This window comes from Dicentrarchus labrax, unplaced genomic scaffold (assembly GCF_905237075.1).
Source record: "Dicentrarchus labrax unplaced genomic scaffold, dlabrax2021, whole genome shotgun sequence".
Lineage (NCBI taxonomy): Eukaryota > Metazoa > Chordata > Actinopteri > Moronidae > Dicentrarchus > Dicentrarchus labrax.
The window spans coordinates 11,759,797-11,783,986 of record NW_026136715.1 but is presented as its reverse complement, the minus strand read 5'-3'; the positions used below and the strand labels follow the sequence as shown (position 1 = coordinate 11,783,986).

Below are 24,190 nucleotides of genomic sequence, written 5' to 3'. Positions count from 1 at the left end.
GCCACTTAAGGTTTTACAAGCTGACATTTGTAATGCACAATGGTGTCACAAAGTCAAAAAGGAAAATTTGAGTGCTGGTCCACAGTATTTTATTCAAATGACCCCTATCCTGTCGCCTGAATTGGGCTTTTTCTCTTTCTCCCTGTGCCTTTCTTGTTTTACATGAGTCTTTTGGCCTGAAACTTTTGTAGAATGTTCAATGACAAATGTCCTTGGAAGAAAAAACTGGAGGGAGATGAAATTCCCTTCTGGCTGAAAACTAAGGAAAAGGTACAGTGGCCTTCCAACCAAAAGCCACAAGCTCTGTTCTAGATACAAAAGACAACATGTTCCCAAAAGTGTTTTGGACACATGCTCATGGTCCTTTCTCTACACTTTTTATAGCCAGAGCTATTAAAGTACTTAATTCCCATGCCAAGTGTCATCAGACTCCCCCCGTCCCATTTCAAAAATGGTATCTCCACTCGTGCTCATGAGCTACTGTATGCAGTGCCAAGGTGAATAGACCTGTAAAATGCAGCAGTTTTTCATTCTCTCTCAGCATTGTGGGATGGTAAAAATGACCTCATCAACAATGCAGACCTCATGTATAAAATAAAGCACAACCGTTTTTCCCATTAATGCCACTCAACATTCAATACTACTGCCAGGAAGATCTGATGTTGACTGACATCTGCATTAACACACTGCCTTGCATATAATTGAGTGATGTAAATACATCCACAACATATACTGACAGGGTCAAGAGCTCGCACAAATGCACATTTAAAGAACTCTTTTTCCTCATGCATAGTGTTTGAGGTGTCCGCAGTCCTCTCTGAGCTAATTAGTGAAATCTTCAGGGCTCTGCTTGAGACAGGCTGCTACACACTGAGAGCAGATGGGGACCGTATGATGCTTTGGCTGACCTGTGAATCCTCCCTATATCTCCTGTTGTTGTCCGCTGTGTGACAGACATGCATTACTGAAGGAGGTGTGCATACATTTGAAATAGCAGCGAATATATGATATTAGAGCACAGCTGGAACTTCACATATCCAACCATGTTTTGAATGTGAAAATATATTCCTCTAGTGGCCGTTGTGCAGCTGCGATGATTCATATGAAGCAGGTGAGGAAGTGCTATATTGGTCAGTAGGGAGTTTGCTTCCCTGCCCGTGATTTCCATAAAGGTTCAAGATATAGGTCATTGTGTTTGCAGGTTTAACTGGGAGGAATTGACTCAAACACACTGTGGTCCTTTGTGTTGTCCATGTAGGCCACCGCACAGTAAGAGGCAAGGGGTTAAGAGTTCATGTTATTCTTTTGTTGGAAGAGATGCTTTACTTTGTCACATCAGCGTGTGTCTAACACTTTACCATTCTGATGTCCTTTTGCTGCATTTTCTCTCTCTTTCGCTCTGTACAGGCAGTGCTGGCACCACTGTTGTGTTTAATAAGAACGGCGATGCTCCAGGACGCTATGACCTGTTCCAGTTCCAGATGACCAACTCCTCCACCCCAGAGTATAAGGTGGTAGGACAGTGGGTGGAGACCCTCCAGCTCAGGGTATGATGATTTACTGGTACTAGGGAACACACAGACAACAGACACACACAATGCCAAATGTTGTCTAAATGCTAAAGATTTATAAGCGTGAAGACTTCCCATGTTTTCCAAAATTGAAATCTCTTATGTGACAAGGGGGTGCACATTATTTGCATCTCAAATACGAAGAGAGCTCAGGTGCAGGCATGTTTTGCTTTCAGTCTAATTGATGTGTTCTAGGTGCAAAAATGAATCTGTTTGTGTAATTTAGCAAGAAAAAGGCAGTGTTAATCTTTACTCAGAAGATAAATGTTCAAAATTCCTCAGGTGTAATATTTTCCTCTGGCAATGAATAGGGAAACACACGCACATCTCAGTTGATGTGTTGCCTACTAATGTTAGTCCCACAGGAAGTTACTTTCAGACTTTAAGAAGACAAATGTGTATATTCATAATTGAAACGTAGTTTTATCAAAGGTTATCAAATATCCCAAGGGTTTTAAGAAAAGAAAAAAAAAGTCAGGATTTTAAGATGTGAAGGTGGATAAAGTGTGATAATTTTAGGTGGTCACAATTTGTATGCTATTAAAAAGACGTTTGATATGTTTCTAGACTATAACATCAGTGAGGGTTTTGATTTGAGAGTTCAACATTAAAAAGAAGAAAGTAGAAAGAAAACAGACAATGATGTTGCTCCGTTGTTGGAGATCACTGCATAGGTTGGAGGGCTGACGGTGAAGGCGAGTGGGAGGAAGTGTTTTTAACCCAAGTGTCAGACTGTATATGTTCAGTATTTGGCAGCAGAGAGCTGCGGAAGATGTTGATGTTGTTGGAAACTGACACCTCGATACACACCTCCCATGTTACTCTTGGTGCTCGGGAGCTTTCCTGCAGGTTTTACTGTACATGATGAAACTCTAAATCTATGATCACATTTTGTCAGACGTAATTTAAGGTACACCCAAGAGAGCAAGATAAATCATATGAAAGCTCTGGGTACTTTATAAGAAAAGTGAAGGATTTTAATAGGAAAATGTGTGAAAATGTAATTTATTTTTTCGCATATCCAAAAGATAGTAGAACCCATGGGATAAGAACATGGATAAGGCATTATTCATTCCATGCTAACTTTAAATAACTTTAATTCACCTACAAAAAATACTGTCTAATATTAGTGTTAGGTGTAGAGCTGGAGACAGCTGCTGTGCTGCTTTTCTAGGTGCAAGGTGTTGGTTTGTAGCCACTGTAATAGATCTCGCTGTCACAACACTAGAATGGGCTTGGGTGATTCATGTGGACAATAAAGAAACTGATTTTACAAACATGGTTTGAAATTGCCCACACTGCATGATAGGATGAAACCTGGGCTAAAATTTCTAGGTATTTCTATGTAACTGAGATTACAAAAACATGATATTTACATATGGATGAGTTAACATTTGCATAATGGCTCTCTGGATCACAAGAATTAAACTCAACCCAATGGATGTGATGGCACAGGTGGAACAACGTTTGTTGCTGGAGACTTCTGTTTTAGTGTGATTACAAACCGAATGCCGTTATAGTGCAATTATATTCCAATGCAATAGCTATTTGTTCACTAACACATAAAGAGCAGTTTAATTTAAAGGTTACCCTGGAATGATGATTTGTGATCATTGATAAAGAAGTACAATGTAATAATGTTCCAGCTGTCAAGCTCAAATTAATTGTAAAAATTAACAACTAAAGCAAAAGCCCAAATGAAAAAATTATGGCAGCTGTATGAGTCCAAGGTGTCAAAAATCTTGCTTCTGGTCTCCATAGCAACAGAGCTGTTGGTCTCATTACCGTTGCCACACTGTGTGTAATCGGGAGGTTTTCCAGAGAGCACCATTCATTGTCCAAATAACAAATGGCACCTTCATGCCCCCAGATAAATGGCAGATGATAATCTACCCAGACACCACAGAAACAACACATTTGTCATACAGGTACACACAACAGAAACACACTGTAGGTGTGTGTGTGTGTGTGTGTGTGTGTGTGTGTGTGTGTGTGTGTGTGTGTGTGTGTGTGTGTGTGTGTGTGTGTGTGTGTGTGTGTGTGTGTGTGTGTGTGTGTGTGTGTGTGTGTGTGTGTGTGTTTGCTACAAAGGTACAGCTCTGTGTCTGCAATTATTGGCAGTTGCCCGACTGGAGGAAGCAATGCTGTTAGTATCCTCAGCTGGTCTCATGTTATATGTGAGGATATTTGTAACTAGTGGAATTTTCTATCTGCCGGTATTTAGTAACATGAGGTATGTGTGCGCAACATTTGTTTGAATTCCATTTCACACCACAGAAATAAAGAGGTGATGCGTGATGAAAAATTGTATTTTTTTTTTTTTAAGGAATATTTTAGTATTTTAAGGAATATTACTTATTCATGCTGGGAGTCACGGCCGGGGTCACACTGCCTGCCTGAGCAGTGCCCATGTGTTGTCGATACCACTCTAATGTCTCTAAGTAAAGAAAAGAAAAGGTTAGCTTAGCCTAACAAGTAACCCACCTACCAGCCTCTCCCAAGCTCACAAATACCACACTGCATCTCCTTTGTTCAATCTGTACAAAACTGAAGAGTAAAAATTTGAAGTTGCGGTTTTACAAGGGCTTATGTGCCAGATTATTTCTCTGAGTCTAGCAATAATCATGACATTGCTAGGTAACCAGCGGCTGTTTTTTGTACAGATTAAACAAATGAGATATAACATGCTAATAGGGAAATTTGTATCAATCTTCTCATCTAACTTTTGGTAAGAAAACAAGTAAATGTATAGTGTTTAAATTCAGTATGTTGAATGCATTGCCTTCCTCATAAAACATTTGCACTATTTATGTGTTAGTGTTATGTATTTTAAATCTTGCAGTCTTGGCTTTGTTGTGTTGCTTGGCGCATTACCGCCACCTGTAGATCAATGATGTGAATCTATTGACAGGACTGCATAGCGCATCAAGAGCATGTTTCCTTGTGAACATAGACGAGACAAACAAAGCAGGGACACACATTAAAAAACTGCTCCGTAGCGTTACTAGATGACAGAAACTCCACAGGGTACCTTTAGCTCACAAATTCACTTTACAAGGCATAATACACACTAAAATATCACTAAAATTAATTCTTCTTCATTTCTAATATAGTTTTACGCTATGCCGTTCTGATTTTAATGTAGGCTGTTATACACTCATTGTCCCAAAGCCCCTTTTAAATATGTCATATTCGAGCAGTTTTAGATGACAATAAAATCAGTTTAATATAGTACCACTTGAATCTTTTTTCTTTTTGTTTGTTGGAGTCCAAGTAATTTACTTTGGTTACTTGGCCGATATATTTCTGTGAAGTTGCCTAAACCATGTAGGGGTATCTTTAATCTTCTGTTGCTTTAAAAGCCATGGATCAGTGCACTTTCATAATAAATCAAAAGATCAGCTCTGAATATTACCTAGCTTTTTTTAATGCCCTAACAAAATTTGTAAGAGCCCTAAAAATTCCATTTCTTCACAGCTTTTTACAGGCTGACTTGTATGTTGAGACTATACTGTAGTTTGAGCTTAAATCATGAAGCACCTCAGGGCCTTTTTGGATAAGGGTTTTGATAGTTCTTCAGTGCGTCTGTACACTGCACTTTTCATTTTGATGACATGATCATAAATAGAAATAGCTCTGCAAAGTCTAAAAGAGGCATTTTGCAATCCCAAATCCCATTCTCCTTCCTTATCATCACATATTTCATACCTCACTGGCTCCTGTATTAAAACATAATGTCTTTTGCATTTCACATTTATTTATTTTTATTTCACTGAACAAAGGTAAGCTCTGTTGCCATGGTGATTTCAATTACTTTCAAGTATTAGAAAAGGCAATCCCTGGAAGAAATTGGCAAGAAAGTTGTTGTACTGTATTAGGTTAATCGTTTTTTCAACTGCATTTCAATTTTTTTTAGCTGTTTGCAAGGATTGCCTTGTACTTTGTTTATGCAAAATCATAATATAGTAATTAGTCACCAGTTAATAAGCTTTGTCGGAACATATTCATAATTTCTCATATTCAGTGGTACCTCTGGCTTATCAGCCTGTTGCTAACCCTCTCTTCCTGTGCTGTCATCTCTCTCCCAGCTGGAGGAGCTTCAGTGGCCAGATGGGGAGCAAGAGGTGCCTATCTCTGTGTGCAGTCTGCCCTGCAAAACTGGAGAGAGGAAGAAGAGGGTAAAGGGCATGCCGTGCTGCTGGCACTGTGAGTTATGTGATGGCTACCAGTACCAGTACGACGAGACGTCATGCAGACTGTGTGCCTACAACATGAGGCCCAACCCCAACAGAACCGCCTGTCAGCCCATCCCCATTGTCAAGCTGGAGTGGCACTCACCTTGGGCAATTATCCCCGTCTTCCTGGCCATGCTTGGCATCATTGCCACCATCTTTGTCATGGCCACCTTCGTACGCTACAATGACACTCCCATCGTGCGGGCGTCGGGCCGAGAGCTGAGCTATGTGCTGCTAACTGGCATCTTTCTGTGTTACATCATCACCTTCCTCATGATTGCCAAGCCTGATGTAGCTGTGTGTGCCTTCAGGAGGATCTTCCTGGGCCTTGGCATGTGCATCAGCTACGCCGCACTGCTCACCAAGACCAACCGCATCTATCGAATCTTTGAGCAGGGCAAGCAAACGGTCGCAGCCCCACGCTTCATCAGTCCCACTTCCCAGATTGCCATCACTTCTAGTCTGATCTGCGTACAGCTGCTGGGTGTGCTGGTGTGGTTTGCCGTGGACCCTCCAAACACCATCATCGACTACGATGAGCAGAAAACCATCAACCCCATGCTGGCTCGTGGTGTGCTGAAGTGTGACATCACAGACCTACAGATAATCTGCTCATTGGGCTACAGCATCCTTTTGATGGTGACCTGCACCATCTACGCCATCAAGACTAGGGATGTACCAGAAGACTTCAATGAGGCCAAACCCATTGGCTTCACTATGTACACCACTTGCATAGTCTGGCTGGCCTTCATCCCGATTTTCTTTGGCACAGCCCAGTCGGCAGAGAAGGTGAGTCATTTCTTTCCCTTTTGCCTTCTCTCTCTCTGTCACCGCCCTTCTCTTTGTCTGTCTCTCTCCCTCCTCTAAAAAAAATTCCCTTTCATTCCTTTGGCCCTGTTTTTATCTTGTCCAAACACTTGCGCACATGCATATTTGTACAAACACAAAATGAAAACACAAACAGTGTGTTAAGGTAGCGCACACACACACACACACACACACACACACACACACACACACACACACACTTTAGTGACTGTATAAGTTATGGGCTCATTTTCTTTTGATTTCATATTTACATAGCTCTGATGTGCGTGGAAACCTACACTAGGACCACCACAGACAGAAATAGGCATATAAAAGCGGAGGAAGGGTTGATGTTAAGCACCAGAATCCTGAAAAGCCTGAAGAGTGATACAGATGGGGGTGCCGGCAGCTCCAGATGCCATTATCTTAGCTCTCACGCCTGGGGCTCAACATATACTATTGTGCCTTATTCAGGAGAGGGAGACAAGCGAGTTTGAGGAGGTGGAGGAAGATGAGGGTGAGGAGCTGGAGGAGGAGGAAGGCAGAGAGAAATGAGGGGTAAATAGAAGTTTGATTCAACACATTCCATCTCTTGACAGCTGCGCTCTACTCAACAAAGCATTTGACATTGGGTGCTACCGGAGTTGATTGAGAATCTGACATTTTGACCTGATGTGCTAGTCATTGCTTATCTGGCCAGCACTGGGCAGAATACAGATGCATTCATCTGCTGGACTCACGAGTTGCGCGTGCTGCTTGGCAAGCCATGTGTACAAGACGGCACGGAGGGGAAGTTTTCCACTGACAGAATATCGATGCTGACAGGGAAGTGTTACTCCTAACCTTTTGAGAGGCACAGCGTTCAATATCCTTCCTGCTAAGCTACGGCATGAGATGGATCAGAAAGTGATTTTCCTCATCTCAATTTGCTGCTGATTTCATAGATGAATTACACCCTCAGCAGCGATTAGGAGTTCATTATGCTACTCGCGGCGACTAGCGAGGCAGTAATGTGTTTATCTTTCCCCTTTATGCAGTTAACTCTTTCTTTACACCAGCTCCTGCCTTACACTCACCTCCAGTTCACACCACAGCATTCTGGTGTAATGGCCTATATGGGTACATTGATGCCTACTCCCTAGCCACAGCTAGTGAGAAGTGCCTTTGCATGTCTTGATAACATGCTTTGCAAACGCTTCAGTGCAGTTAAGGTGAAGCTATTTTATCCGTTGTTTCAGCTCACTTATACTTATACCCTCACATTCGTTGCTGATAGGACTGTATTCCTCTCATGAATTCTTCACTAAAGATTTTGGTACAAAGTACAAAAACAATGCGTGTATATCTGCATGTGAATCAACTGTTGGAGGCTAAATGTGATCCAACGTGATGCATTCGACTGTGTCCTCACTTTATAAGCACCTTGCCCTGTTGTGTTTTTAAGTGCAGATGTGGCCAAACACCCACGCAGATTTGAATAATCTCTCTCACCCCAGGTTGTCCAATATCAAAAGATTTATGAAAACACTGAGATGATATGATGACAGCTTCCAATGATAATCCAAAACAATTCAGATGGCTGTTTGGCCTTGTGTTGTTTTGTTGTACTGTATTGTAGCAGAAGTTGTGACTGCAGTGAGTGGTATTTCTTTAACTGAACATCATTTACATGCCCCTTATTTTCCACACCTGTGACTCCCTCGCCCCCTCCCCCTTTTTTGCCCATTCAAACTCATGTTGAGGGAAGCCATGCGAAAATGGTAACAAAAGATCACAGAGCATCCCCCTGCCTCCTGTGCACCTGCATGTGCTCAGTCAACTACTCAACACTCTCAAGTTAATTACTGAAAGAGTCACCAGCATCCAAATTCAGCTGTCCTCAGGCCTGGAGATCAACTGACTTTTGAAACAAACACCAGGCCTGCAAGGCACTGTTCAAACAGACAAAAGAAAAAACTGTGAAAAATACTATTAACATACATGACTGGGAATGTTACGTTATTAGATTTAAGGTTTAAGATTAAGGCATCTTGTCACCGAACATGAGAACTCTCTTATTCGGTAACATCTTTGACCACAAAATTGGAAGTTTTTTACAGTTCTCAGATGAGTTGGATGATGATATAATGTCACATTTTCCAGAGGCTCAGAAACTTTCTAGCAAAACACCCACAAGATCAGTCACACATAAAGGAGAACTCCATGTCATGAAAATATACATACCTCAGTACATGTCTAGAAACCACTTAGGCTCTTGTAAGATGTCTTCCGTACCCACAAGCTCTCTTGAAAAGAGGCTGTGCTGCCAAGTATGATTAGCAATGACTAACTATACTTTGTAAAAACTTTCCCATCCAAGCTTTCAGCAGGTGAAATGAAAATTGCAACTTCTAATCCTCCTGTCTCTCTGCAAACAACTGCACTTGACTGGAGTTGGACTTGACACTTACTGGGAAGATGTGGAGTCTTTTGAAAATAATATGTGAAATTCTCCTGCCTATCAGATGTTTTATGCTTGAAACCTTGAGTAGATTGCACCAGAGGCAGACTGCAGGCAAAACGCTAAAACTGGTCACGAGTAGTGGAAAGAAGGAAAGAGAGTAGTTTTCATTTTGAAAATGGATGTTGAACATTTACCAAAATGAAGAGAAGAGATTTATTTATCAGGTAGGAGAGAGTGTGACTTCGCTGTTTTACAACACACAGAGCCAAAAAGCAGAAATGATGGTGACGTTTTGTACTTTTCCTGACAGTTGCGGTTTGGTTTGCCAAGATAATACATAGGATGCCAAAACTAATAAATTGCTTAAAACTTATCATTTTATTTACCAATACTCCATTTACAAAGAAGACTTTAAGTAAACACTGGCAAGGTACTCGTCTGGCTTAAAACGTATGCAAATTAGAATAGCAGTTAATTTGACTCAGCTGCGGGAAATTATCATATCGGCCTTATCCAAGCACATTGTTTTACAAAACATGCCACATTTTGCATGTATTGTATCAGTGTTGCACACACAGCAAGGATGCTGGAAATCCTCTTGTGCGCTGTGGCACGCCTCTCCACAGAGAACATGAAATTTTATACTTTATGTTCCAGGTTGGTGGGAGAAAATAATAATTTCTGTATTGTCACCCAGGAAATGCAACATAACAATACACATACTGTATGTATGAACACATCTCTCAGTTATTGTAGCTCTGCTATAATTAATGATAACAAATAAGATATAGATTGTACCTGTTGTAATTAAGCTGAGTTATCCCAATTAAGTTAATTTAGTTTTATTGCACTCTTACTAAGCAGCCTTGTCTTGCGGCTTATCTTAATGGTGTTGCCTAATGAAGATAAAAGCGATCAAAGTTTGATTTGAGCAATCAGAGTTTTGATTACTATTTAAATTGTTGTTTTTCACAGAATCATCACAGATGCAAAGCTGCTTTTCCCCATTGCAAAAAAGTGTAACATTGTGAGGACAGTGGTTTCTGCAGAAACAGCATGAGTTTTCTGCACCAGCACAAAATCAGTCATAAGAATGACTCTGTTCTTGTCAATAATGGTATCTTTTAACAAGCTTATTGTCATAAAGCGTTACCAAAGCATCTCCCCTCTCACAGATTGTTTCTGCCTGAACGTTCTGGGACAAATCTATATAAATTGTATTATTTACTAAGTTCAGAAAGATAATACCATTTTACTCTTACTGCTAAATGGACAAAAAAATCCATCACCCCTGGAATTTTTAGCCAGTCAGTGCTTATTTCATATTTTAAGATGCTGGATAAATACTGGCCCTGATTAGAGCAACAAACATATCACCAGAAAAAACAGTGTAAACAATGCATTCCAACAAATTGCAACTTCCTCAATTTGTTTTGACTATTAATTACCTGCTTTAACACATGCAGCACTGGTTATGTGCGTCACAATCTCTTCATCTGCCAATACTGAAGCCCAGTAATGGGGACTTCCTGTGCAGAGTAAAAATAAAGGGAAGACCATCCACACAGAGAGCGGTGTCTCCAGTATGGAATAGGGCTTTGCAGCACAAAGCCATACAGAGTTATTCATGACATGAGCCAGGCTAGAAAGTAGGCCACCCAAAACAACAAGAGACATCCAGGTAGTTGAGAGGAGACTGCAAATCCCATGGATCCATTATAGAAAGCATTCTCTAACGGGGCAGAGAGCATCCCAATTGTCACTTACTGAATCAAGTCCTTGTAGCTGTGTGCATTTATAGTACTCAACCGTACCCAACTAAATTGCCTTTGCTGTAACTATTTCCCTGGTGAGTATAATTATGAGAATTACCCTCGACGGCTTTTTGTCCAAATGGAAGACATGTCGTTTGTTGTGGCAGGATATCGGCATTTGGCTTGTCAATGAGATGTAAAATTCAAAAGCAGGCGTTTGATTCCTGATGAGGATGTTAATAAATCATTACCCTGGCTATAAATAGAGAGTTGCCAAGCAGTTATGAAAATGACTTCATGTATTTATTTATATTAAAGCAACAGGAATTAATTATGAATGTTCTGTGACAAGCTAAACATTCGGGTGGTGGGTGAGAGGGGCTACGAATTTAGGTCAAGCTCATAGAGAGGCAAAATGAAAAACCATGTCCCACTGATTAGAGACATTAGGAAAAAGGATTTGGTTTGCCGTGTTTATGTGGAAGCCTGTATATCTACACTTTTTTTTTTGGTGTGTGTGTGTGTGTGTGTGTGTGTGTGTGTGTTTTTGCTTGAATGTGATGAGTATGAGTAAGCACCTCATGCTTATTGTGAGCCTGCTCCCGAATCAACTCTCCTGCATGGTCAGTAAATCAGTTCTGATAGGGTCAGCGTTGCAGTGTCTATGGTATCAGAATCTCATTAAAAGCTTATTCCAGCCGTGTTTAGTTGCTCGCACCAAACTCTGTAGTGTTGCTATGGATACCAGACAGGTTAACAGCTACCAAACATGGAAACACAGCACAGGGGTGAGAATCTCTGGTGATTATATTTGTTGCCATGTGTACTCCTCACAAACTCTTGATCGGCTGCCCCAATATCTAATCATAAACACTGCTAATTTGCAGCTCAGACACAGAACGTGCAACATTTCCGCTGTCCCCCAGCTTCGAGTGACACGGAACAGTGAGTGCACGGAGAGCATTGTGATACTCATACAGTTATTAATGCATGGTGCGCCAGCCAGATCAGTGCCTCTGATGCTGCTCCGCAGAGAAACAAGAGGTGGTGGAGAGAGAAAGAAGCGGTTGAGTGTATTGGCATGTTGATGATATCAGGCATCGGAATTGTTGGTGGAGATTGGAAGACAAAGGCATGACTGGCATGTCAATGAGTCTTTCTTGTATGAAAGAAATTACCATTAGCCGTGCTATTTACCAAGAAAAACTGTATGCAAATGGTGACATTTCCTCCTCTCACTGAATCAGCAAACATTTCGCTGCTCTGCAGATACACTGTGGTGGCTAATGTGTTTACAATTGTATCCTCTTCCCAATCCACATCAGTAGTGGCTGACAGGAAGGCAGCATATAAGTGACATCTGATGCTTTCAAGTGTAGTAGATTAGTGAGGAGGCTCTGGTGATCTGCTCTTCAAGCCCCTCTTGCAGTGATTCTGTCTCCTCCAAGACCCTTAAGTGAAACAAGAGTCTCTTGCGTGTCTGCTGAATTACTGACTTCACTACCTCTTAGTGAAATCACTACCTTTTAATGAAGTCACTGTATAAAATTTGTGTTAACCTAAATCATAGTATTATGTAAGCTCGCAATTACAGCTTGACAATGTGAAAGGTGTTATGTAACCTCTGAGAATGTCGTGGAGGAAGCATGTAAGAGAATGTACCTGCGTTGGGCTCACATGGATGGCATTCTTATGAATGATCTTGCCACTTAATGCAGTGAGAGCCTTTCACAGGCTGCACTCCACAGCTACAGGAAAACTAATGTAGAACTGCTGTATACTGCGCTGTTCTCAGTCCATGGAAGAAGTCTTTTATTGTTGTCTGGGAGGAATTTACACTAAAATGTGCCTGGCTACATAAATTGTTTGTGGGGGAAGAAGTAGCTCAGAGGCTGTAGATTGGTCTGATGTATGCTTGAGTAGTGAGATAAAACATCTGTTATGAAAGGAAAGGAAAGGTGACTACAACATGTCACGGACAGCTCCTCGCCCCGACAGTGTGGTCTGTCAAGGTTCAGGTGGATAGACTTGTAGAAAGGATGCAATGTGAGGACATGTTGCTAAAGTCATGGTGATGCTTCTGCTTTTGTCATTAATACGCTTGAACCGACTTTGACTTGACTGAGTAGCTGCAGGTCAGGCTTTAATAAATGCTACTGGATTACGTTACCGTATGCATGGCTGCTCTTTTCCCCTGCTACACATAGTAAACATCCAGACCACCTACATATCTGATAGTAATGTTAGATTATCAAAAACTATCAGTTATCATCAGGAGGTTTTGTATTATATTAGTATATAAAACGAACATATCCTCTAACGGTGAAGGTCCTTTTGTCATTTCTCTACACTCCAGGATGGAAAAAAGGACAGTGACCAATGAACTTATTCCCCTGGATGCTCGTATTTTGTTATCGGGCAATGGTTATTATTAGGTTTTGCCTCATCACTGTGCTCAACAGTGTGACTGTTCTGTAATTGGCCAAAGATGTTTTGCCATCATAGCTGTCTTGTCTCTTATTTTTCTTGATAAGGGTTTAAATGCTGCTCCTGACTTATTTGTCTGCCTCATAGTGCTGTCAAATCAAAGTGCATACCTCATAGAAATGAAGTGTCCATATAAATTAGGTTTGATGTTATTCCAGTCTGTATTAAAACCGCTTTTTACCTGTCTGTGCTTCTCTCCAGCTGTACATTCAGACAACCACCCTGACCATCTCCATGAACCTCAGTGCCTCAGTAGCACTGGGCATGCTCTACATGCCCAAGGTATACATCATTATCTTTCACCCTGAGATGAACGTACAGAAGAGGAAGCGTAGCTTCAAGGCTGTGGTCACAGCTGCCACGATGTCATCGCGTCTGTCCCAGAAGCCCAACGAGAGGCCCAATGGAGAGGCTAAGACTGAGCTGTGTGAGAACCCCGCTGCTGACCCCATGAGTAAGTAACCCAGTGAGAGAATCGAAAAGCCTCAGAGCTACATACATATGCACCATGAACCAAGCTCATTTACATTAGACCACATTTCAAGTGTTATCTGAATATGTAATCTACTACTTAAAAGCTCATAATGCAGTAGTTAATAATTTCTAAAACACAACATGAATGCTTTCTGTTTGGTCACATACTAAATGTATTATTGTAAGTTGTGCAAAGATCAAGCCAACTTATGCACCAGAGTTTGTCTAATTAATTATTAAAGCCAACATCACAAACACACAAATTTAATATGAAGTATTTATGAGTTACAGTAGTCACAGTTACTGTCCATTTTGTCTACAATTAATTAATAAAGCTTATATAGAGATCAAGTCCTATATATATATATATATATATATATATATATATATATATATATATATATATATATATATATATATATATATATATATATATATATATATATATATGCGTGTGTGTGCTATGGAGGTTTCAGCTGGTTTTAAATAAGATTTTCCCCAAATGGAGAATGAGATGCTTTTCTATCCTTTTCTCATATCTTTCTCATATTTCCTTTCTTGTACTAGAAAGTCCCATTCCGGCAGTTTAATTGGATGGCTGCTTGGGTAAAAAGTATGTATAATGTCCTATAGAATGGACCCAGTTATCTCGTTTCTTGACAAATGGTTAGACCTTTTAGCCCAAGTGCACAGCGGAGAGCATGAAATAAGATGGGGGGACTTACTCTGTGAAGAGATTTGAAGAAGGAGGGCTTTGTTGCCGGGAATGGTAGAAGATAATCTGTCTCTGTAGCTGTGTGTTGCTCATACCACCCTTCATCTGAGACAGTAAGCATGATCCTGTTAGCAAAGATAATACTGGGCATTAGTACGTGAGTGGGGAAGCCTACATACATCCATAGTTAGGTGATACAGTGTTTGTTTAGGTGAGAAATAACACTAGAAATGGTTTTAGAGGCAAAAAGCTAGATTTTAGACCAATGTTGCCATGGAAGCTCTTTGCTCTACTCTTGTTGTCAGCATGAAGACAGAGATGATTGACAGTTCATGCAAATCACACATCACAGGCTCCAAAGGCCTCCTCTCCCGCAACGCTTCTAATCACATAGAGCGATCATGGCACCCACAGGTGCACCAGCCCCTCAACCCCTCTTTGAATTATGCCTATGAGATGACAGATTTTCCTGGGAATTTCTCCAAACACCCGAACAGTTGTCACACTCATCTGTCATGAGCCGAATAAGCTTGTGTATGTGTGTATGCGTACAACTGTGAATGTGCAACTGTGCATGCGGTTTTCAATGTGTGTATCTTTGTGTGACTGAATGTGTGAGTTACGCACGTATAAGTCAGAGAGCTGATGCAAGTTGTATTAGGGGCTGGGGAGCATATCCTTGCCAGTCACACATGTGCCTCAATGAGCAAATACTCTGCATTGAGGGTGAAACCTTAACATCTGTCGCAGCAGCACATCAAAAGTCCCCAAGCCAGGCACGCGTTCTCCGGGAGGCCCTCCCAAAAGTGCACCGTGTCATCTGCTCTGTGTGTCTCTCACCTTCTGTCTCTCCTACATGAATGTCTTCTTGCCTCGTCTCCCCTCCCTGCACACTCTCTCCTCCCTCCTCTTGCCCTTCTTTTTTAGCAGCAGGAGAAGTGACATTTATTAATGGCGAATTTATGTGCATGACCGCCCCGAAACCTGAACTGTGCCTCGACCATCCCTGGAGACTGTCCGTCAATTCCTGTAACCATCAGACCGCCAAATACCTCCCTTTCAGGGCCCATCAGCCCTGTGTGAGATGACTCGGAGTGATTTATAGGATTAAGAGCATTAGCAGTTCTGCAGATTTACATCGGTATTGATACGGTGTAATATCTTCATGATTACGCCTCTAAGAGACAGGAGGATTTAACCTGCAAATCAGAGATGTTGAAATGCTTCTCTGTCCTTAACTACACAATTTCATGTTATGAAGTACTGTGGGAAGAAAACAGAACCTAACAAAACATTAAAAAAGTTATAGGATGAGATGAATAATCAGCTATCAATATAAAAAATTAAGATGATAGCGTAGGTAGATGTCTCCGTCCCAGACAAGTAAACACACACACACACACACACACACACACACACACACACACACACACACAGCGTCTTCTTCAAACAAAGTCTGATCTTCCTGAATACTATTTATGGTTAACAGGAAGAATCTGTTGTACATTTACTAATGTTTTATTCATTGTAGTTGCCGGCCAAGGCAACAAAATGCAGCTGTAAAGAAATGGTGCGACTTTAATTGCGTAGCCCATGGGAGTTGGTCACCATAGCAACATTAAAGCAGTAGAGTGAGAATTTATAGCAATGTCTGTGATTAAGAAAATGTACATCGACCTTCTCTACTGTACAAAAAAGGACAACGCACCTGCAGAGACACATATCTTCGTTCTTGATGTTGGTCTACTGACTACATTCACGTTTCCTCATCCCTGTCTTGACTAACATCGACCCCTGCCCTAAAATAAACTGGAACCAAAGACTAACTTTAATTCTAGACTCAATTCTTCCCCTAAAACAGCCTTTTACAGAAGCCATAATAAGCCAAAATGACTTCAGTTCTCAAAAACATACCTTCAATCTGTGGGTTTGAAACTCAAATTGGTTCCCATAACGATGGATATTACAGGAGGACACATAAACACACACACACACACACACACAGCATCTAGGCACTCAGCCACATTCTGATATGTTTCCATGGCAATCCAGACTGGGATCACATTGCATGCCCTAGCATTTGTTCGGTGTTCACTTGTGTGGTGTTTGTGTTTTTTATCACTAGTTAACATCTGAAAATAGAAACTAAGGCTTTACACAGGGGCATTGCGAGTTGAAATGATATGCTAGGCCAGAAAATATTGCTACTGATTGCACACAGCTGGTGATAAGAATGCATGGCATAGTAGGATGAGTTTACAGAAGCGGAGGATGTTTATTTGCCTCTTTTGTTTTGTTGTAGCAATGCTCAAAGTAAATCTCAATCTTTTTTTTACTCTGTTCTCAGGTCAAGCAACCAAGAAAACATATGTGAGTTACAACAACCTCAGGATCTGATCTGCTTGAAAATGTATGGCGTTTGTCCTTTATCTGTGATTGAAAAGGGAGGGGAGCTCTAGAGGAACAGAGAAAGAAAGACAGAGACAGGAGAGCGAGCGAAGGCATCCCAGCACCACCTGCAGTACCTATGCACTCCAGGACTGTGGATAGCATCCAACCTTCAACCAGACATGATACATGACAGAGACTAGCACAGCTGTAGGCCCGTGTGGCTGGGTCAGCGTCACGAACCAAACTGTAGGTTTTAAACTTGTTGTTGTGGCCCCCTTCTCTCTGCCAGAGAACAACTTGCCTGCTAAAAGGGGTCACTGTGAACGAGGATGGTCGCAAAAAAAAAAAAAAAGGACAGTGGATCCACTTTCAAGATATTTTCTTTTGAAATGTCATTAAAGCCATATTCTCTTGGGGTTCCCATTATCTGATTTCTGTTTTGTATTGTTTATAAGTGATTTTCTTCTGTGCCTCCTTTTTTTGCAGTTGATTTAATTACCTTGAACAACAAGCTCTGCCACATACAGTATTTTGTTTTTACCAACTCAAATCAGTCCCAGATGATTATTATTGTTAGAGTGATGGGCATTGTAACTATATATTTTTTGTAAATATTTGAGAGTATTTTCATGTTTGGAGTACAAAAATAGATATCCAGTCTTTGTTCAATTGGATTTGGATGGTAATGAAAAGCACCACAAAGTGTTCACTTTGCATGTGCCAATGTATGTCTGTTCTATTTGATGTAAACAAAAAAAGAGAAATAAATTCTGAAAATGATAATGAGCTTCAGCATCCTTCTGCAGTTTGTTTTCTTTACCAGAACTGAACTTCATTAAATGACAGAATATGGCTTTAATCTGTTGTTGAACTGCCCCCTGCCCCGCTGTATCTGCAAGCATGTTTGTTTTATATAGTTTCGTATTGGGTATATTATGCCTAATTATGGTGTGGGAAGCATTAATATCAGAGCAATCATGCAAGTATGTTGTGATGTCTGTCAAATTATGAACATGTAATAAAAATCATTTTGTTATCTTTTATACAATTAAACCAGACAGCATATCATAGTTATTTCTGTACGTGTGTGTGAGCGTTTAAACTGATGTCTGAATAAGTTCCATTAATCATTTGTTTTGTTGATGGGTTTCTGGAAACTGAAGGAAATGTCATGAGCTCTTTCAAAGTCTCACCCCGATGACAGGGCGCATTAGAGAGCTCACTGAGCAGCGCTGTCATGCAGAGGAGATGAGACCCTGCGAGAGGAGAGGATGTCCACTAGCTGACTCCTTTACTCACCCTTTGCTCTCTCTGTCTCATCCGTTGTTTCTCTCTCGCTGTTGCTCCCTTCAAGTCTCACCACCAATCCCCTACATGAATAATATAACATGTCAGATCAATTTGTCCTGCTGATGACCGAGCCTTTACGAGCTAACCGCTCTTTATTCCTGCGCCTGCCTGCAAGCATAATGTTACTATTTTCAATATTGATTATTATATAAAAACATGAATAGGCCACGCATGAGAGACTTCTGTTTCTTCTCCGGTATGCATCTCCCTCTAGGCTGTTAGATAGGCAAATGATATATGACCACGGGATGCTGATTCCTCTTTTGTGTGTGTGTTTGTCTGTGTGTGTGTGTGTGTGTGTGTGTGTGTGTGTGTGTGTGTGTGTGTGTGTGTGTGTGTGACAAAGAGAGAGGGAGGGAAAGAGATGGGATGAGATCCTTACCCACACAGGTTTTCTGTTGTTTCTCTTTCCATTTGTCTGGCATCTCTCTCAGCTCCTGTGGGACCAGATGGTCTTTACTTCTCATACGCACAGTCTGTCATTTTCTGTTGCACACAGCCAAGAAAAATCCCACTTATGCCCAATTAAGACTAGCCTCTCCCCCACTAAATTAATTGCGTGTGTCAGTGTCTGTGTGCAAGTAATCAGTAGGGGCTGAACAGAGTTTAGATTTGAAGCTCAGCAAAAATAAACGCAGTACTAGAACAGCTTAAGCAACAGCATTATGGATCTCAACTTTGTGAGCCTGATCTTTGATATGTAGAAAATATTGAAAAATCTAAACTTGGGGTGCTCAGGAGTGGTTTTAACCCATATAAAATAGTGTGAGGTAAGGTTAACTCCAGCTCCAAACTCTCAAGGCTCCTACATAAGGGCCCACCTGCTCGGTATGCACCTGTTCTGTAGGCAGCAGTTTCAAGTGGGGAAAACATCAAAGGGAGGAAACTAATCACGGTGGACTGTGAGCAAGGCAAGCAGGCACCAGGAGGACTTAAATGTTTCAAACTCTAAGGACCGTCAGTCGCACGTTCTCATGTGTGGAACATTTGAAGTTGAACAATAGATTTTTATAAACTCTTTAACATGTACACAGTATCGGCTTGCCAAGAGTTCTAACTCTTAAGAGCTGTCTATTTACAAAGTTGTCAAAAATTTCTTGAAAATTGTAGAAGAATTCCAAGTTTGCATGACCCAATTTGGATGACAAGGTGACACTGCTGCTATAACGAAATGTACATTTCAGTGTGTGCCTCATGTGACATGAAGAAGTCCCAGCAGCAAAAACACAGGCTTTCTTCTATCTTGAGTTTTCATGTCACTTTGGTCCAGCTCTGCCTTTGAAGAAAGCCTTCCTTATCTTGTCAGAACTCCTGATGCGCTCTTTCACAGACAATTTACTGATGCTGAGTCTAGATTAGCTCTGTTTCATGGCTCCTGGGCCCTGGGCTCTCCTATCTCTCCATAAATGTCCAATTATCCAACTCCAGCCAGAGTGAAACCTTATCTGCTTCCCGTCAGTAACCAACTGAGGCCTGATATAACGTGGGGTGTATAAAGACACTCTTCACAATTCTGATTCTTTCCCCCGCTGCATCTTGTACTCAAAACCTCCTTATGATGCTTTTTGTTTACCAGCATGTTTCTTCTTCCTTTGACTTCCGTTCTCCAGAAATCAGGCCAGCACATAGTGACACAAAGATTTTATAATTAGTGGTACAGTAAGATAGCCATTGGTTAGACATGAATCATAACATCCTCATCTCCTCATAGGCCCTAATTATAATCTACTTTAAAAGAAAGACGACGACTAAATTTTATGAACAGGCTCCGCAGCCGAAATGCTGTGTTTGTTTTACTACGAGCGATCCAAGAAAAAGATACAGTGCCTCTTTTTCTAAGTGAATAAATTAGTTTGGGGTCACTGGGTGCCATTTCATATCTGTGGGTCCAGAGAACCACTCCTTGCCTTGCTTAGGCTGCTGTGTGTGTGTGTGTGTGTGTGTGTGTGTGTGTGTGTGTGTGTGTGTGTGTGCGCGATTGTGTGTGTTTGCCACAGCGTTATTGCATTTTTAATCAGCGGAAGAGACCAGGCATCATTCTCATCACATTAGTGTCTCCTGGTATTTATTCCTCTCTCTCTCTGCCTCTCTCGCTCACCACTTTTGCTCCTGGGGGGAGTTGGGTGGGTGGAGAGAATACATATGAAATTTGCTCATTTGACAGTCGTTAGAGATATGGATTCTGACAGTACACAATTAGCTCAGTCACCTCCTTTATCTTCACTCATCTTTGGCTGGGGGATTTAGTACATGTTGCCTTCACTGTAATAACTGTTATGCCTCTCTTGCTGTCTTCCCCTCCCATCTCTCCAATATCCAAACTTCTAATTCCATCTTTCCCCCAGTTAATGATTATTTGAAAATTACATATCTGACTTCATGGATTTAATTGACTGCTGTGTTATTAAGATGCCTGAGTGAGACGAATGCTCTTCAGAATTTGCAGCTGAGTAGGTTGCACTAATCTGCTGCTTTCCCCCAATTTCCCCTGTCAGAAAAATGCATTCATGGAGAAAAGAAGTACAGAGTGCTGGCATACATCTCGTGAATATGTTGCATATTTGTCATGGTTTCGCTGCATGAAAGATGCAACTCACTTTTAAAGGGCTGTATAAAATAAAGTAGTGCATTTTTTAAACATTGAATCACAGCTCAGGTTCACGGCACAAACAACAGCCAATAGCATTTAAACCAAGGCAGATCATCTGCGGCTTAAACAGGAGTTGACAGAGATAAGTGCTGGCTGGCTGTGAAATTTAACTAGAGAGCTAAGCCCTTGATTTCAAGGAGCATGGCATAAACAATGCATTTCCACATCCCACACAGATCACTGTTATTTCAAAGAAAAGTAAATGCCTAAAGAGAAACAAAATACTGAAATGGAAATGGATAGTTGAGGGTGAGTGATAGAAATCCACATCAAACAAAGATGAAATGAAAAACCCAAAAGGTACAAAGAATAAATCACAAACCACACTCCTTGCTTGTTTGGGAGTAGATTAGTAGAAACAGTTGTATGCTTTTATTTAGTCTTTCTTCTTAAAACTGATCCCAATTCAGGCACATAAATCCTTCACATGAATCCACCTTTCAAAACTTAAAAGCTATGAGTTTTGCTTTGGGCATTGTGCAGGAAAGTGTGCAGTCAAATGATTATAAATCAATTCAAAGTGTGAATTATAGTCTTACCACACAAACTACATCGCTGAGGATTGCGTGTCTCATTTTTCAGTTGGCGGTGGAGTGTGGAGCACTCTCCATTTGATTAAACTCTACCCAAAGGCTGCATCAATTATGTATCTTCACAATGGAGTTAATGGACTGCAATAACAGTTGAAGATGACTTGACTAAATTTCCACATGACATGGCGAGAAAAATCTTACTTTAGTAATGTAACCCTCCTGAACAGCTTGTCTGAAGTGATAAAAGATCAGGTCTGCTTCTAGCTTATTAAATAAAATTACATTTCCTTTGTTAATTTCTCTGTTAATCGGTAAAACATTATTCCCTCTGAAAGATTTCTCCTCCAGGTGAATGTAAAAGATACACACGCGTTATCGTGTGTGCACATACACTCTCCTCCCCACAAGAGGTAAAGCAGTGTATATTCCTCAATATACCTGTGTGTGCACTGAATGCCTATGTGTGTGAATGTCTCAGCTCAGCTTGCAATCCCATCTACCTTGTGATCCGGCTTCTATAATTCTGGTCTCTGGGGTTTTGAGCCCATGAGTGGACCCACACAGTGAACAGAAGGGGCCCGCCAAGGCCCCGACTACACATTCACTGACCCATCTGCTCATCGGGCCAGCAGGGAGCACGCAGGATGCAGAGACCAAAGCTCTGCACAAACATCCTGTGCTAACATGAGACTGGCAGATCACACACAATGCCTGTAAAAGGTAGAAACAGTGTACAGCCACCAGATAATGAGCAACCCTCATGTTTTATCTGAGATGTTGTGTGTTGTTGGCCTGCATATAATGACAGGGGGCAAAGAGTTTCCAGCTAAATGCTTGCCACTGAGAAGAATATGCTGTATGGTGCATAAAGTGCCAGTGATCCTGCTGCTGCGTTGTGTATAATTTAGAGCAAAAACAACATGTTGATTCAGCTGTGATCTTTGTAAGTCAGGCGGAGGTTGATTCAACATGACATTACAGAGCGGGGGGTTTTTAACCTGACCTCCGTGTTGTCGTTTTTTCCTCTACACTCAAATGCACAGTCATGTAAATGTTTCTAATAACCTCTCATATGTCAAGTGTCTGTGCGTTGCCCTCAGCCCCTGCAGCAAGCCGCAGCTTAAAATGCTTCTCACACCATTAACTCCAGTGCAAGGAGCCAGTACAAGGCAGCATCTGTCATGTTTTCTCTCGCTATAGTTGGTTATGAAACCCCTCCCCAACTTTTTAGCTTTGTCACGCCTCTGAAAATCCACAGCATCCACACAAATGGGCTCCTTCCATGACTGAAGACGGGGATTTCCATCCCAGCTCTGGGATGGATCCAATTTATAAGATAAGAAGCAAAATGCAATTAGTCTACACTTTCTAAATCTGTGACTGAATTATGGCGTCTCACAGTTGTTATAACTTATCTCACTTTCAAATAATGAGTGTGACTTAAGAGAGAGCCGACACATTTTATTATCAGGGGGAATTAACTGAGGATCGTTTTTTTGCTGATGCGCTGTTTAATAAATAGCAAACATAAGTGATACACTCACTGATTCACATTCAGCGTTACGCTAACCCTCCTGGAAGGTAATGAATTTAAATAAACTCAAATGTCTTATAATAGTGTCTCGTTGCCTATACACACAGTATCTGATAAATGATAATTGCAGTTTTGTATTTTGTTTACCACAGCTTAAGGCTACTTGTTATTTGTCTACAAAAGATATTATGATCTCATGCAAAGGTTATTAATCAGTACCTTTGCCATGGTGGGATGCTACTGCCATCTACTGATACTGCAGAGATCTCTGTCTTCCTCTCTGTTCCTTCCTGCCTCAGAGCCCTGCATTCTTGCTACCCTGTCTCAAAATACAAGATCTGTACAACCAGTACTGACAGATGACAAAATGTACTTCTGAATAGACTTTTTGTTCTGCGCTCAGGGCAAGCGAGCTCTTTGTGTGAGCATTACAAAGCATTCAAATGAACTTACTTCATTCTTTCACAAGATGGCGCTGCAGCCATTGTAGCTGGGAGGACAAGACCGCAGCCTGGCATCAGGTGAGGAGGACTCCACTTCATCATGATCATTTCCTGTATGCTGCAAGAGAATATAAACACACACAGACAGACATACACACACAGACATACACACACACACACACACACACACACACACACACACACACACACTTGTTTTTGTCACCTAAGAGGACAATGCATTGATTTATGTTAATTCCCTGGATACTAAATCTAAATTCACCCATAAGCACTACATTCCTGACCCTAATTTATCCTAATTACCTAAATTACCTTGTTGGGATCAGCTTTTTAGCCCTGTGTGAAAAGGTTATTGTCCTAACAGTGTGATTAGTATAAGTACAGTAACGCACAGTATGCTAAAGAAAAAAAAAAACCAAGCAACAACCACACCTACCAAACCTCCTGTATAAAACCAGTGTGACGTGATGTGTTATTATTACTTACAATTACTCCACGATGAAATGTGGCACTGGGTTAATTTGCCAAAGGTTTAATCATGGATGTATGGTTTTAATCCATGTCCGTTCTGGGCTACTGTAGGAACATGGCGGTTCAACATGGCGGACTCCATTGGAAGGTGACCCACGGTGTAGATAAAAATGTCTCAGTCTAAGGTCACTAAAACACAACGATTCTTGTATTCAGGTGATTATACACGAAGGAAACAACAATTATAAATGTTATATTCCATTTCTGCCAATTGATCCTCGTAAATGTTACAGAACAGAGCTTTAAGCAGTATT

At 41.1% G+C, this 24,190-nt stretch overlaps 1 protein-coding gene across 3 annotated transcripts in view; it reads left to right on the top strand.

Annotated features, from left to right (window-relative positions):
* LOC127377135 (metabotropic glutamate receptor 7-like) overlaps positions 1-17,930 on the top strand; it is a 61,576-nt gene extending 43,646 nt beyond the window's left edge. For 2 of the 3 annotated variants that reach the window (XM_051424785.1, XM_051424787.1), the window contains exons 7-10: positions 1,408-1,547; positions 5,660-6,595; positions 13,499-13,751; positions 16,834-17,930. In XM_051424785.1, coding sequence (XP_051280745.1) covers positions 1,408-1,547; positions 5,660-6,595; positions 13,499-13,751; positions 16,834-16,883 — 1,379 coding nt within the window. In that variant the 3' untranslated portion in view covers positions 16,884-17,930. Of the gene's footprint in view, positions 1-1,407; positions 1,548-5,659; positions 6,596-13,498; positions 13,752-14,338; positions 14,385-16,833 lie in introns of all 3 variants that reach the window. The other variant, XM_051424786.1, reaches the window with a different exon arrangement.
* The last annotated feature ends 6,260 nt before the right edge of the window (positions 17,931-24,190 follow it).